This window comes from Schistocerca gregaria, chromosome 3, assembly GCF_023897955.1.
Source record: "Schistocerca gregaria isolate iqSchGreg1 chromosome 3, iqSchGreg1.2, whole genome shotgun sequence".
Taxonomy (NCBI): domain Eukaryota; kingdom Metazoa; phylum Arthropoda; class Insecta; order Orthoptera; family Acrididae; genus Schistocerca; species Schistocerca gregaria.
This window is the reverse complement of record NC_064922.1, coordinates 168,043,370-168,057,393: the sequence shown is the minus strand read 5'-3', so window position 1 is coordinate 168,057,393 and position 14,024 is coordinate 168,043,370. Positions and strand designations below refer to the sequence as shown.

Here is a 14,024-nt window from a genome sequence, read left to right as displayed (position 1 = left end):
TTCTGAAAGTATTTGTATGGAGTGTAGCCATGTATGGAAGCGAAACATGGACGATAAATAGTTTGAACAAGAAGAGAATAGAAGCTTTCGAAATGTGGTGCTACAGAAGAATGCTGAAGATTAGATGGGTAGATCACATAACTAAAGAGGAAGTATTGAATAGGATCGGGGAGAAGAGAAGTTTGTGGCACTACTTGACCAGAAGAAGGGATCGATTGGTAGGACATGTTCTGAGGCATCAAGGGATCACCAATTTAGTATTGGAGGGCAACATGGAGGGTAAAAATTGTAGAGGGAGACCAAGAGATGAATACACTAAACAGATTCAGAAGGATGTAGGTTGCAGAAGGTACTGGGAGATGAAGAAGCTTGCACAGGATAGAGTAGCGAGGCGAGCTGCATCAAACCAGTCTCAGGACTGAAGACTACAACAACAACAATATTTAATAATTTTCTTAAATTACTGGGGGTGCTCCACTCCTCCCCCCCCCCTTAGCCCGCTGCCCCCCCCCCCCCCCCCAAACGAATTTTTTAAGGGGCTCAAAGGCCCCCCAGACTCCATGGAGTCAGTGCCTGTGAGTACATGTGAAAGGAAAAGAGGAATGTATATGTTGGCAGGAACAAGTAGAGATTCTACAGTACCTGCACATTAGAAAAACTACTCAAAATTACTAAGAAATATTATTAAAACATCTAGCAACAGGCATATTATGTCAGAAATCAATAATTCTGACAACATACTTAAAAGGCTACATGGAATACAGTAAAACAAAAGACAGGACAACATACATCAGAATAGGATGACATTACTACTTAATTAAATTGAAGGGCTACATATAATCAGTCATAGGTAGAAGATATGTTTAATAATCATTTTCTGAATGTAGAAGAAAGGGACAAACTGTTCAAGTGAAAAATTGCAGCAGTATGTTGGAAAAACAACTCTCATAAAATTCAATAGTGTGAATGCATCACCAACTTCTCCTTTTGAAGTTAAAAGAATTATATATTCTCTCAAAAATAAATGCTCATCTGGATTTGATGTTGTTTCCAACAGAGACTACACATTTGTTCCCATAAAATAATCCTGTACTCTCTGAAACATGTAACACTTTAAAAGCATATGGAATTTTCACACACAAACTGGAATATGCCATTTTAATAGCCCTCTATAAGAAAAGTGACAGAAAAGATATCTATAACTACTGGTGTGCCAACTTGTTTCACTGCTGGTATCATTTTGCATAAAATCTGAGAAGGTGATGTATTCTAGAACAGTATCCCTAGTGGGCATCAACAGTGTCCTCATTAAATCTCATTTTGGATCACAGAAGAGATGCTCAACCGAGAATACCATTTATATGTTCATTTGTCAAATTTTGCATGCATTAATAACAAAATAGCACTGGTGGTGACTTACCTAAGGCATTTCACTAAGTAAATCACAGACTTCCCCCAGATACACTGAGGTTCTGTGCAACTGACGATATAGCCAACGAATGGATAATGTCATATCTAACCAAAGAATGCAGGAAGTTGTACTTAGTAATTCAACCAATGTGATAAAGAGAGATTCTCTGAATGGGGAGAAATCAAATCCACTAGTGTTTCTCATAAATGAAAATGACCTTCTGTATAATATACAACAATCAGAATTAGTTCTTTTTGCAGATGACACTAGTACCTTGTCATTCCTAGCATACATACAGCAACAGAAGAAATAATGAATTATCTTCTTAAATCACTGACTTGTTTGCTGCAAACACTCTCAATCTCAAAAAGACACAACACAATCAGTTATGAACTTACAGAGGTACTACACCAATTATAAGTGTAAAACACAGTGAGGAAATAATAAGTATGGTGGAAACTTCAAAATTTTTAGATATCAATACTGATGAGAATTTAAACAAGAAAAAGCACATTTTGGAACTCCTAAAACAATTTCATTCAGCCACAATTATTAATTGAATCACTGCAAATCTTGAGGAGAGAAATATCAGTAAGTTGACATATTTTGCAAATTTTCATTCAGTAATGCCATAACCAGATGTCGGTTATAAGAGTCAAGGGACATGAAAGGGAAGCAGTGATTGGGAAGGGAGTGAGACAGGGTTGCAGCCTCTCCCTGATGTTATTCAATCTGTATATTGAGCAAGCAGTGAAGGAAACAAAAGAAAAGTTCGGAGTAGGTATTAAAGTCCATGGAGAAGAAACAAAAACTTTGAGGTTCGCCGATGACATTCTAATTCTGTCAGAGACAGCAAAGGACTTGGAAGAGCAGCTGAACGGAATGGATAGTGTCTTGAAAGGAGGGTATAAGATGAACATCAACAAAAGCAAAATGAGGATAATGGAATGTAGTCGAATTAAGTCGGGTGATGTTGAGGGTATTAGATTAGGAAATGAGACACTTAAAGTAATAAAGGAGTTTTGCTAATTTGGGGAGCAAAATAACTGATGATGGTCAAAGTAGATAGGATATAAAATGTAGACTGGCAATGGCAATGAAAGCGTTTGTGAATAAGACAAATTTGTTAACATCGAGTATAGATTTAAGTCTCAGGAAGTCGTTTCTGAAAGTATTTGTACGGAGTGTAGCCATGTATGGAAGTGAAACATGGAAAATAAATAGTTTGGACAAGAAGAGAATAGAAGCTTTCGAAATGTGGTGCTTCAGAAGAATGCTGAAGATTAGGTGGGTAGATCACATAACTAATGAGGAGGTATTGAATAGAATTGGGGAGAAGAGGAGTTTGTGGCACAACTTGACAAGAAGAAGGGTCCGGTTGGTAGTACATGTTCTGAGGCATCCAGGGATCACAAATTCAGCATTGGAGGGCAGCATGGAGGGTAGCAATCGTAGAGGGAGAACAAGAGATGAATACACTAATCAGATTCACAAGGATGTAGGTTGCAGTTTGTACTGGGAGATGAAGAGGCTTGCACAGGATAGAGTAGCATGGAGAGCTGCATCAAACCAGTCTCAGGACTGAAGACCACAACAACAACAACAATGTCATATGAAACAATGTTCTGGAGCAACTCATCTTTAAGAAGAAAAGTCTTCATTTCTCAAGAACATGCCATAGGAATAATATGCAGTGCTCACCTACAGTGATCTTTAAATGCATCTTTAAGGAGTTAGGTATTTTGCTTACTGCTGCACATTATCTTCAGTCTTTCATGAAGTCTGTTGCAAATAATCCACTGCAGTTCAAAAGGAACAATGATGCACATAATTATAATACCACAAGAAAAATGGCATTCATTACTCCATATTAAAATTGTCTTTAGCACAAAAATTGTGTACAAAACCATAAGCAAAATTTTTGACTACTTATCCAGTGATACAAAAGGTCTGGCAGGCAGAAAAGTAAAATCTGAAAACAAACTGACGAATTTTCTCCTTTTTAGCTCCTTTTATTCTGTACAAGAATTTGCATTACTGCAATGTGTAAAGGTGGTGGGAAGGAGTCACTAACTCTCGTATGTGTGTGGGTCTGTGTGTGTGTTTATTTTAAAGTAGGGGCAGCATGAAACCATATTTACAAATTTGTTATTTGAATGTAAAGTGATTCATTCCACATCATTATGATTTACCATGCAAATCATCCATGGAATATGAAACTAACTAACAAACATCTACAACGTCTACATATATAGCTGAGTAGTCAGCACAGCAGGTGACTTGTTCTACATCATTATCATTTATCATGAAAATGATCCATATAACATGAAACTAACCAATTAACATCTACAATGTCCACCTCCACAGCAGAGTGGTCAGCATGGTGGGTTTGATTCCCACCTGGGTCAGAGATTTTTCCCACTCGGGGACTGGGTGTTGTGTTGCCTTCATCACCATTTCGTCCTCACTGATACAAATCACTGAAGTGGTAAATACGAAAAAGACTTACACCAGGCAACCAGTCTACCTGATGGAAAGTCCTAGCCACAAGCACATTTTCACACACTTACTATAAAGCATGCCTGTCACATAATGTGGAATTTAGACAACACAATATCTCCACCAATCCAGAAATCTTACACAAATCAGAAACTTTGGTTCAGATTCTGAAATGTGCACTAAAGAATATCAGTAAACTAGAGACAAGAATCAGAAGAAAACCGTAATGTCCAATAAGATAAAAGGAGGCTACAGATTGTGGAGATATTTTACATATATATGACATGAAGAAAGAATGACGGACACCCAACAAACTAAACAAATCTCAGAGTACATACAGAGCATAAAGAACATGAAGTGGATCACCAAAGTCTTAAAGGACCTGAAGGATGCTGGCATAACAGATTCAGTTATACAAGACAGCAAAACATTCAACCACAAAGTATGCAGGTATAAGGTTGGAAAGTGAAGCAAGAAATTCAAGATAAAGACAACTTGGTTGAAAGAAAATACATGGTGGGAAAAGTATGTGCTTCACATGGTCCTCTCTAGTGGCCTGCATGTGTAATAATAATGAGAGTAGTAGTAATAATAATAATAGAGATGAAAAGAAGCTATCAAAGCAAAATTAAAAAATGTATATTTAGTATTCCACGCAACACAAGATGTTTATAACAAACATGTCATTCCCTGGAAATGCAAAAATTAATCCTTAGAAGACAATAATATAGCCAGACTGCACAAACGCTTCACAAACACTAAATCTAGGATTGATAATAGCAAATTAAGAAATCATGAAAAAGGAAAGAATGATTGTACTCTCTGCTGGAAATATCACTTTGCCACGAAGAAAAATGATCCTAATCCTACTCCTAATGATCCAACTCCCTAAGACGCTATCCAAATTGAACCCTGCCTGGAACAGTTCTGTCCTCCATCACAGCGGGACCCACCTCCTCTTCCTCAAAATCACCTTCTCCAAACTTTCCAGGAATTTCTGACTTCCAGCCTTGCCTCTCAATCCTTCTAAAAAAACCTTAATCCTACTCTCAACATCACCACTGCTGAAGCCCAGGCTATCCGTGATCGTACACACACACACACACACACACACACACACACACACACACACACACACACACACATATCCATCCATACATATACAGACATATACACAGGTGTCTGTATATGTACGGATGGATATGTGTGTGTGTGTGTGTGTGTGTGTGTGTGTGTGTGTGTGTGCGTGCGTGGGTGTGTGTGTGTACGAGTATATACCTATCCTTTTTTCCCCCTAAGGTAAGTCTTTCTGCTACCGGGATTGGAATGACTCCTTACCCTCTCCCTAAAACCCACATCCTTTCATCTTTCCCTCTCCTTCCCTCTTTCCTGACGAAGCAACCACCGGTTGCAAAAGCTCGAAATTTTGTGTGTGTGTTTGTCTGTTATTTTATTGTGCCTGTCTACCGGCACTTTCCCGCTTGGTAAGTCTTGGAATCTTTGTTTTTAATATATTTTTCCCATATATATATATATATATATATATATATATATATATATATGAAATAAAAATAAATAAATAGATATGCTGTGTGACTATCAGATAACGCTAAATCGGACTGAGAAAAAATAAAGATTGGATGTGTCATCAAGACTGGATGTGTCAAGGTCCAATCCTTAGTACAGTACTCTGTCTTATTTACACTGACAATTTCTCAATCTTCACACAAATACAGTAACACAAATATAATGATTTTCTCATTACATCATATAATGAAAATTTTGTAAATACTTGCATCATAAATACAAAATTAATAACTCACCTGCCATTTGTGTTGTTACAGAGATCTTAGTAGGTGGACGGTACTGATGATCTGATGGAATAGCACTGACATTGACACTGTAAGTAGTGAATGGTGACAAATCACTCAGAGTATAAGAACGTATATGGGGCTTCAAGAGGATTTCCTGCCGAGGAATTATTTGGGTCTGTGTCATTCCTTGTGAGTCCATAAAATTTTTTAGTGCATCATATGATATCTACAAAAGAATTCAAGAAATTAATTATTTCTTCCTGTCATTTAACTATCAGAAGTCATATTTAACTTAAAATTGTCTTTATTATACTGAATAATAAACAATTATGGTGTGACATTTCTTCTGTTTTTGTTTATGTATTTAAAAAAGAAATCTGCAGTAGTTACCTTGTAGTTGATTGGATTTAGCCGAATTGGTGGTGACCATGATAGTTTAAAGCTGTGAGTGCTTACATCTTGTGCTCTTAAATTAAGAGGAACATCTTCAGGTTTTACTTTTACTGTAACTTTTTCTGACAGACGACCAAGTCCCGTCTTTGTTCGTGCTGCAACTGCAATTGCATACTGAGCATATTTCTCAAGATTAACTAAGTCAGCTGACTCTGTAAGGCCTACTTTCTTTTGCTGCCACTCATCAAGATCTTCAACAGCAGTCATTGTATAAAATATCTGAAAAATGAAAAATCCACATTGACAATACATTATTACCTTAGATGTATACACAATCACATATAAACTGAAGGCAAAAGAGCTGCTCATAAGATTTCTGAAAATAAGAGAAAGAAATTGAGATTTAGTGCCTACACATGCTAATAAAATAGCTCACTCCCATTTTTCTCATTATGATTACAGGTTTGTTAAAGCTGTGGAAGAGTATCACAGAGATACCAAAGAAACTGAGCTGGTAGTCTCTTGAAGACAGATGTGAACCGCCCCAAGAAATACTACTTACAAAATTTCAAGAACTGGCTTCAGGTTATGACTCAAGGAATATACTACAATCCCCTACATATCACTCACATAGGGATCATGAGGATGAACTGTAGCACACACAGAGACATTAAAAATAACTGTTCTCCATAAGAGAATGGAGTTCACAGTTGTTTGCAGAGTATAGATGTAGAGGTTTCTAAAAAAATAAGTATGCTATATTACTATTTGTGACCAAGTGACCATATGAAAATATTATGAAAAGGGGAGATTGCTACTCACCATATTGAGCACATACTAAGTCACAGACAGACAGACAGACAGACACACAGAAAAAAAGACTACTAAAGACATAAGCTTTTGGCCAGAAGGCCTTCATCCAAAATAGAAACATACATGCACACAATCAGGCAAACACTGGGGCCAGACCAGTTGTCATGTGTATGAGATGCTTTTGTGTGAATGGGTGTGTGTGTGTATGTTCTCTATCCCAGACTAAGGCCTTCTGGCCAAAAGCTTAAATATTTAGTAGTTTTTTTTTGTTGTGCTTATCAGCATCATCACTATATGGTTAGTAGCAATCTTTCCTTTTCATAATATTGCCATTATTCTATCCTGGATTTTCCAAGCAATCATGTGCATTTGAAATGCTTTCCTGGTTCTGTTGTGGTGTCTATGATATGATGACGAGATATAAACTGCTATTTTCTTATGTTTCTCCTTGAAACACAATAAATATTATCATAGCTACTTTGAAAGTCTGTTCTGATGGAAACTGCCTTTGTTGGTCATTCCACTAACAATCATGAATACAAAACATTACTCTAGCTGGCCAGTTGTTTAATTCATGCCTATTCTGCCAAACCATTTGGTTCAAGTAATAATATTATGAAAAGGATAGCTCCTACTCACCATATAGCAGAGATGCTGAGTAGCAGATAGGCACAATTAAAATACTGCCACAAAGTGAGCTTTTGGCCAACAAGGCCTTTGTCAGTAATAGACAACACACACACAAACACACACACACACACACACACACACACACACACACACACACACATGACAACTGACCATAGCCTCTGGCTGCTGAGGACAGGTTGCGAACAGCAGCTCATGACGGGAAAGGCAACCAGGTGGTGGGGCAAGGGGGAGGCATAGCATGGTAGGGGTGGGAGACAGTAAAGTGCTTGTGGAAGTGGGGTGGAGAGGGAGTAGGGCATAGTGCATGAAAGGAAGGTTAGCGGAAAAGGAAGGAAGTAAAAAGTCTATGGGTGCATTAAGTTGAACAGAGGGCTGTGTAGTGCTGGAATGGGAACAGGGAAGGGGCTAGAAGGGTAAGGACAATGACTAACCAAGATTGTGGCCAGGAGGGTTACAGGAATGTAGGATATTTTGCAGTGAGAATTGCCACCTGCACAGTTGAGAAAATCTGGTGTTGGTGGGAAGAGCCAGATGGCACAGGCTGTGAGCTAGTCATTGAAATGAAGAATATCATGTTCACAGGTAGCCCTGCCTTTGATTGGATAAGTGATGCTTCTGACCGGACTGGAATAGGTGGTGGTGGGAATATGTATGGGACAGGTCTTGCATCTGGGTCTAACTATGGGTCAGAACTATGGACCTTAAATGTGGATCTCAAAAGGAAATGGATTATTTGCATAGGAGTGCCAGAATATCAAGAATCGAAAGGAACACTAATGAAGAAGTAAGATCTATAATGAAGGCAAATGATACAATGATAGGCACAATTGAAAGAAAATCATTAAAATGGTACGGGCATATGACGAGAATCCCAGGTCATCGGTGGCCAAAGAAGGTTTATCAATGGAAACCACCCAGCAGACATAAGTGTAGAAGACCACAACGTTCTTGGACAGACCACGTAAATGGAGTAATGGAACATCCCAGCATTGACAAGGAAGACATGCTGGATGAAGAGGGGCTTGGCGGGGAGTAACAGGAATACAACAAGATGTTGTTATTAATTAATCTTTGTATTGATTAATCCTGTAATAATAATAATAATAATAATAATAATAATAATAATAATAATATAATATGCTTTTTTTCACTTGTACATATAGTAGATAGAATAACAAACTATCATTTAAAAAGAGGAACAGAAATGCTGAATTCTAACACAACCAAAAATTCATCTAGAAAATAATACAACATATCTCTGAGGTTATTAAGTTGCTGCAATATTACCTGGTAACCTATAACTTTGCCACGATTTGGAACACCTTCCCACCAAACTTCAACACTCTGGTCAGAAGTAGCCACAGCCTGTACACTCATTGGGGCACGCACAATGTCCCTCTCGGTGTGTACTGTCACCTTTTCACTGTACGGTCCTGGCCCTTGGCTGGTATGGGCTCTGATGTGGTAGACATAATCTGTATTTTCATCTAGATTAATGAACACAGCCTGTAAACAAAGAAGCAATAAATATTACAAACATAAATTATGATACTATCATAACATAAATGATGTTATTGAAGTCAAACTATTGAAATGTCTTATAATGATAAAAATGTCTAAAGAAATTCCATTCTATTTATATTACCATTAACTGGCATTCAAGTTCCATTTCAGAATTATTGGAAATTTTACAATTCTTTGACTCTGTTGCAAACATCTGATCCTCTTGCATAAATTCTGGCCTGTTTCCAGTTACTCATAGTTCTGTTCTGATTATCCGTGACACCTGTACCATAGCTGCATATTCAGATGCTGAAGGGCAACTTCCTATCTCTGGAGTTCAGGCAAATTACTATCAGGTAGAGGATCCAAACAGCCCCTGAGGTGTAGCAGGCTCTCAGGTCCCCTCAGTCATACTCAAGATCACGTTCGGTAGCTAGATACTTTTGTATAACCTATTTAATTTTATTTAAATCCATTCTAATCCCTCCAACCAATCTCTCGATCCCCAATCTATGCAATGTACTATTAATAAAAACAGCAGTAAAGCAGATGGGCTTTTAAAGTGTAAAGTGTTGTTTAATCAGCCAATTTCATGTAGCAAAACTTAGGTGGAGAAATAGAAGTGGGCATTCTGTGGTCTACATCCATTGCATGAGCTCCTCATGTAGTTTTATCCATTCCAGGACCTGATACATGACAATAGGGCCTCTAACAACTCTAACCATGGTACACTACCCTATGAAAATCCCAAGAGTTTGGTGAGACACCTGAACAGTAAACCTAGGCAATGCCTTGCTCACAGCACTGTCTGCCCAGACTGAGTGCTATTGAATCTCAGAGTCTGGGATCAACACAACTTATTCACATATTTGTGTGTCAAGCTTCAGCCAGTATCACCATTTCACAGTCAGCCACACTTTGTATGAACCATTATGCAGTAACTCCAGTCCACAGGATAGCTGACTTTGAATCAACACACCATCTGGAGTGCACCTCCCTGTGCATCTCATTCAGGTGGCTGAGTAGCCCATCTACATTTGTTTCCCATAAAGTGATACATAAAGATAGTTAACTTGTGGATAGTGTGCTAAAGGGCTCTTCGTCTATTCTTGTAGAGTCGGTTTTGTAGCTAATGATACTCAACTACAAATATTCTACTAGAAATAACATCCACACAATAAGTGTGGCTTAACCTCAATCATCTCACTGTTTTTCTTTATTTCTTGTTTAACATGCTTAAGATTATTTTTGCTTTATTTTTGGAGTGTTTTTGTAACACAGCACCTGTGTTTTGCTCTTTTTATAAGAAAATGGAGGATTTCATTACACTAGTAACAATTTTTATACAGCTTTTTATTGTTATATAAAATGTATGACACTGAGGATTGAACTTGCACCATGAATCTTTTTATTTTAGTATTATCTTTTATGGGAGAACAGGATTCACAGTGGTGTAAGACTGCATTTAGTAAAAAAAAAAAATTCATAATTTGATTTATAAATTGTTCCCAGTGTTATTCTCATTATACATGGATGTTCCCCTTGAAGATTATGTGGACTTCTCTCTCAGTCTTTGACAGCACGAATGTCATACTGTTTAAGCACATCTTGGCATATCCTTTTCCTCTTGTCTGCCTCAGTAGCTGAAGGTCAGTGCAGTGGATACTAACTGAAGGGGCCTAGGTTTGACTCTTGCCCAGGTCGGAGATTTTCTCCACTCAGAGACTGGGTGTTTCATTGACCTTACCTTCATATCATCATAACTGACATTCCACTATTGAGATGGCTGTACCAGCACATCCTGAAAGCCAATAACTTACAAAAAAAAAAAAAAAAAAAAAAAAAAAAAGGAGTCCAACCTCTTTTCATGGACAGTATTACAATCAAAAGATAGACAATATTGTGAAGCCAATTAATTTCACCAGCAGCAAACTTGTTTTTAATAGAGAAATTTGAGGATATGGTCATGCCTAATTGATTTTATTTCATGTCAATGACCTATTTATTATCTGGCATTCCATGGTTGTGAAATACTAAGAGAGCACTCATGACTATATCAGGTTCACAATGGAGGTAAAGTTAGATAGTGCCTTGCCCTTCATTGACATCCTTGTCCATTGAAGACCCAGTGAGTGTCCCAGCCATTATGTACATCGGAAACCTACCCTTGCCAGTATATGCATGAATTCAGCCACCACAATCTGGCATAGAAGCACATTATTCTGAAGATTCTAGTGTATCACGCAAATACAGGGCATGATTCAAAAGTTTCATGACTTAACTCATAACTAGAAATTTATGGGACATTTAAGTACAGTGGACTAAAATTCTTCAAAATATGGTCCTTCAGCATTAACACAGCACTGCCAGCATGTCTTCCACTGTTCGTAGCCCTTCTGGAAGGCCTCGGGCATCACGCTGTCAAGGGCTCTAATCAAGGCCTGCTGGATGGCATCGATGGAGTTGAATCACTTCCCTTTTAGGCCTGTCTTCATTCGGCGGAAGAGGAAAGAGTCACTTGGAGCCAAGTTGGGGCTTTAGAGTGGCTGCAGCAGTGTTGTCATTGAACTTGACCAAAACTTCGGTGGTGACGTGCGACATGTGAGTGGGTGTGCGATGTGTGAGTGGGCATGTAATCGTGGCAGAGAATCTAATTGCCCTTAATCGCCGGGCGGATGCGGCAAACTCGATCCCTCAAGCAGTGCTTTGACACTTCGACTCAGGATCGTATGTGTGGTCCCAGGTCTCATCACCAGTAACCACTTTCTCCAGAAGGTTCAGATCAACATTCAACTGCTGGAGCATTTCCTGGCAAATAGTCATGTGCAGTTTCTTCTGATGCACCAACAAAACTTTTGACACCAGTTTGGCACACACTTTTCTCATAATCAAATTCTCCATCACAATCCTCCACACCATACTCTGACTGAGTTCCAGTTCATCAGCAACTAATCTAGTACTAAAATGACGTTCATTGTTTAAAAGTTCCCGCACTTTCTCCACATTTTCATCTGTTCAGCTTGATGATGGCCTCCCAGAGCCGTTGTCATCTTCAACATTCCTGCAGCCATCTTTGAAATGTTTGTACCACATGAAAACCATTGTATGGGACATGGCTTCTTCCTTAAAGGCTCCTTGAATCATACCGGAGTTTCTGTGGCAGTTTTGTTCCGTCACACACAAAACTTAATCACATAACGCTGCTCCAAGTGCTGCTCCATTTTCACCTCTCCCACTTTTTCAACTGAGGTCAATGACACGCACTCACACTGCAAGTGATGCGCACTCTCCAGGGTTCCAGAGGCAACTGCTGCAGTGTCAGTTCGTTCCCCGAGACCGCCACTACTTCCCCCACCCAGCTGAACTGGCTTCCCTACTCACAAAGGAATCAGTCTTGAAACTTCTGAATCACACCTTGTATTGTGTAAGACGCTGAAAATATGACATAAGAACTGAAATATTTATAAAAAGTCCTCTGGGAAAATGGCTACAATCACCACCAGGTCTCTCAGCCTGTTCCGTGAGCAGCGTAACAGTGTGCAAACAAAAGAATTTCACATCAATGCATCTGGTTTCCTGCCATTTTATCATTTTGTGAAGAGGAAGATTAGACAGCTCCTGAATATACACAACCTCAAAACAGACTTTAGGCCCCCCAATAAGACAATACATGAGCCCTGTGAGGGATAGTATAGCAATCAGACTGCTTGGCGTATATAATATACTATGTGAGTGTGGCTGCTATTACTTCGGGTAAACAGTTCACACTGCTGCACAGTGCCACATAGAACATGCAAGGTGTTCTGCCCATCCTTGACAGAATGTGCTTCAAAAACTAGTCATCTGAGTCATTACTACAATGAACCATTCCTGGTATAGTGTGCAAGAAGCAGTTGAAATTAAAACTTCAGAAAACACCTTCAATAAGGCCAGCACACTGCAACTTAGTACAGTGTATAATCCAACTCGCAGGAGGCTGAAGTGGGCACAACGGACACTGGAGGGGCAGGGGTGGGCAACAATACAGGAACACCAAAAACACGAGACATTACTGCATCTAATATGGTATATGGAAAGCGTTTCTGAAGAAGAGAAATTTGTTAACATCGAGTATTGATTTAAGTGTCAGGAAGTCGTTTCTGAAAGTATTTGTATGGAGTGTAGCCATGTATGGAAGTGAAACATAGACGATAAATAGTTTAGACAAGAAGAGAATAGAAGAAGCTTTTGAAATGTGGTGCTACAGAAGAATGCTGATTAGATGGGTAGATCACATAACTAATGAGGAGGTATTGAATAGAATTGGGGAGAAGAGGAGTTTGTGGCACAACTTGACTAGAAGAAGGGACTGGTTGGTAGGACATGTTCTGAGGCGTCAAGGGATCACCAATGTAGTACTGGAGGGCAGCGTGGAGGGTAAAAATCGTAGAGGGAGACCAAGAGATGAATACACTAAGCAGATTCAGAAAGATGTAGGCTGCAGTAGGTACTGGGAGATGAAGAGACTTGGACAGGATAGAGTAGCATGGAGAGCTGCCTCAAACCAGTCTCAGGACTGAAGACCACAACAACAACAACATGGTATATGAAACCCGTTTCCATTCAAAACAGTTTCCTATTGTCTCAGAATAGATAAATATAGATCCTGCATGGTTTTCAAGGCAGTCCTATACCATTCTTCCTGCAAAATAGTGGTAAGTTCAGGTAATGATGATGGAGGTGGATAGCAATCATGCATCCTTTTCTCCAAAGTAGAGCACAAGCGTTAAATAATATTGGGAACCACTTACTGTGATGGGCAGAGGAGATGCAGTAATTCATACCTGTGCTCACAAAACCAGTCCTAGACAATGTGAGCTGTATGAACAGGGCCCTGTCATCTTGAATCACAGCATCACCACTGGGGAAGAAACATTGTATCATTAGATGGACCTGACCAT

General features: G+C 38.9%; 1 protein-coding gene across 3 annotated transcripts in view; it reads right to left on the bottom strand.

Annotated features, from left to right (window-relative positions):
* LOC126355778 (tyrosine-protein phosphatase Lar) overlaps positions 1–14,024 on the bottom strand; it is a 1,814,905-nt gene that overhangs the window by 35,063 nt on the left and 1,765,818 nt on the right. For all 3 annotated transcript variants that reach the window (XM_050006182.1, XM_050006183.1, XM_050006184.1), the window contains 3 exons: positions 8,869–9,087; positions 6,115–6,396; positions 5,734–5,950 (listed from right to left, as the gene is read on the bottom strand). In XM_050006182.1, coding sequence (XP_049862139.1) covers positions 5,734–5,950; positions 6,115–6,396; positions 8,869–9,087 — 718 coding nt within the window. The remainder of the gene's footprint in view (positions 1–5,733; positions 5,951–6,114; positions 6,397–8,868; positions 9,088–14,024) is intronic.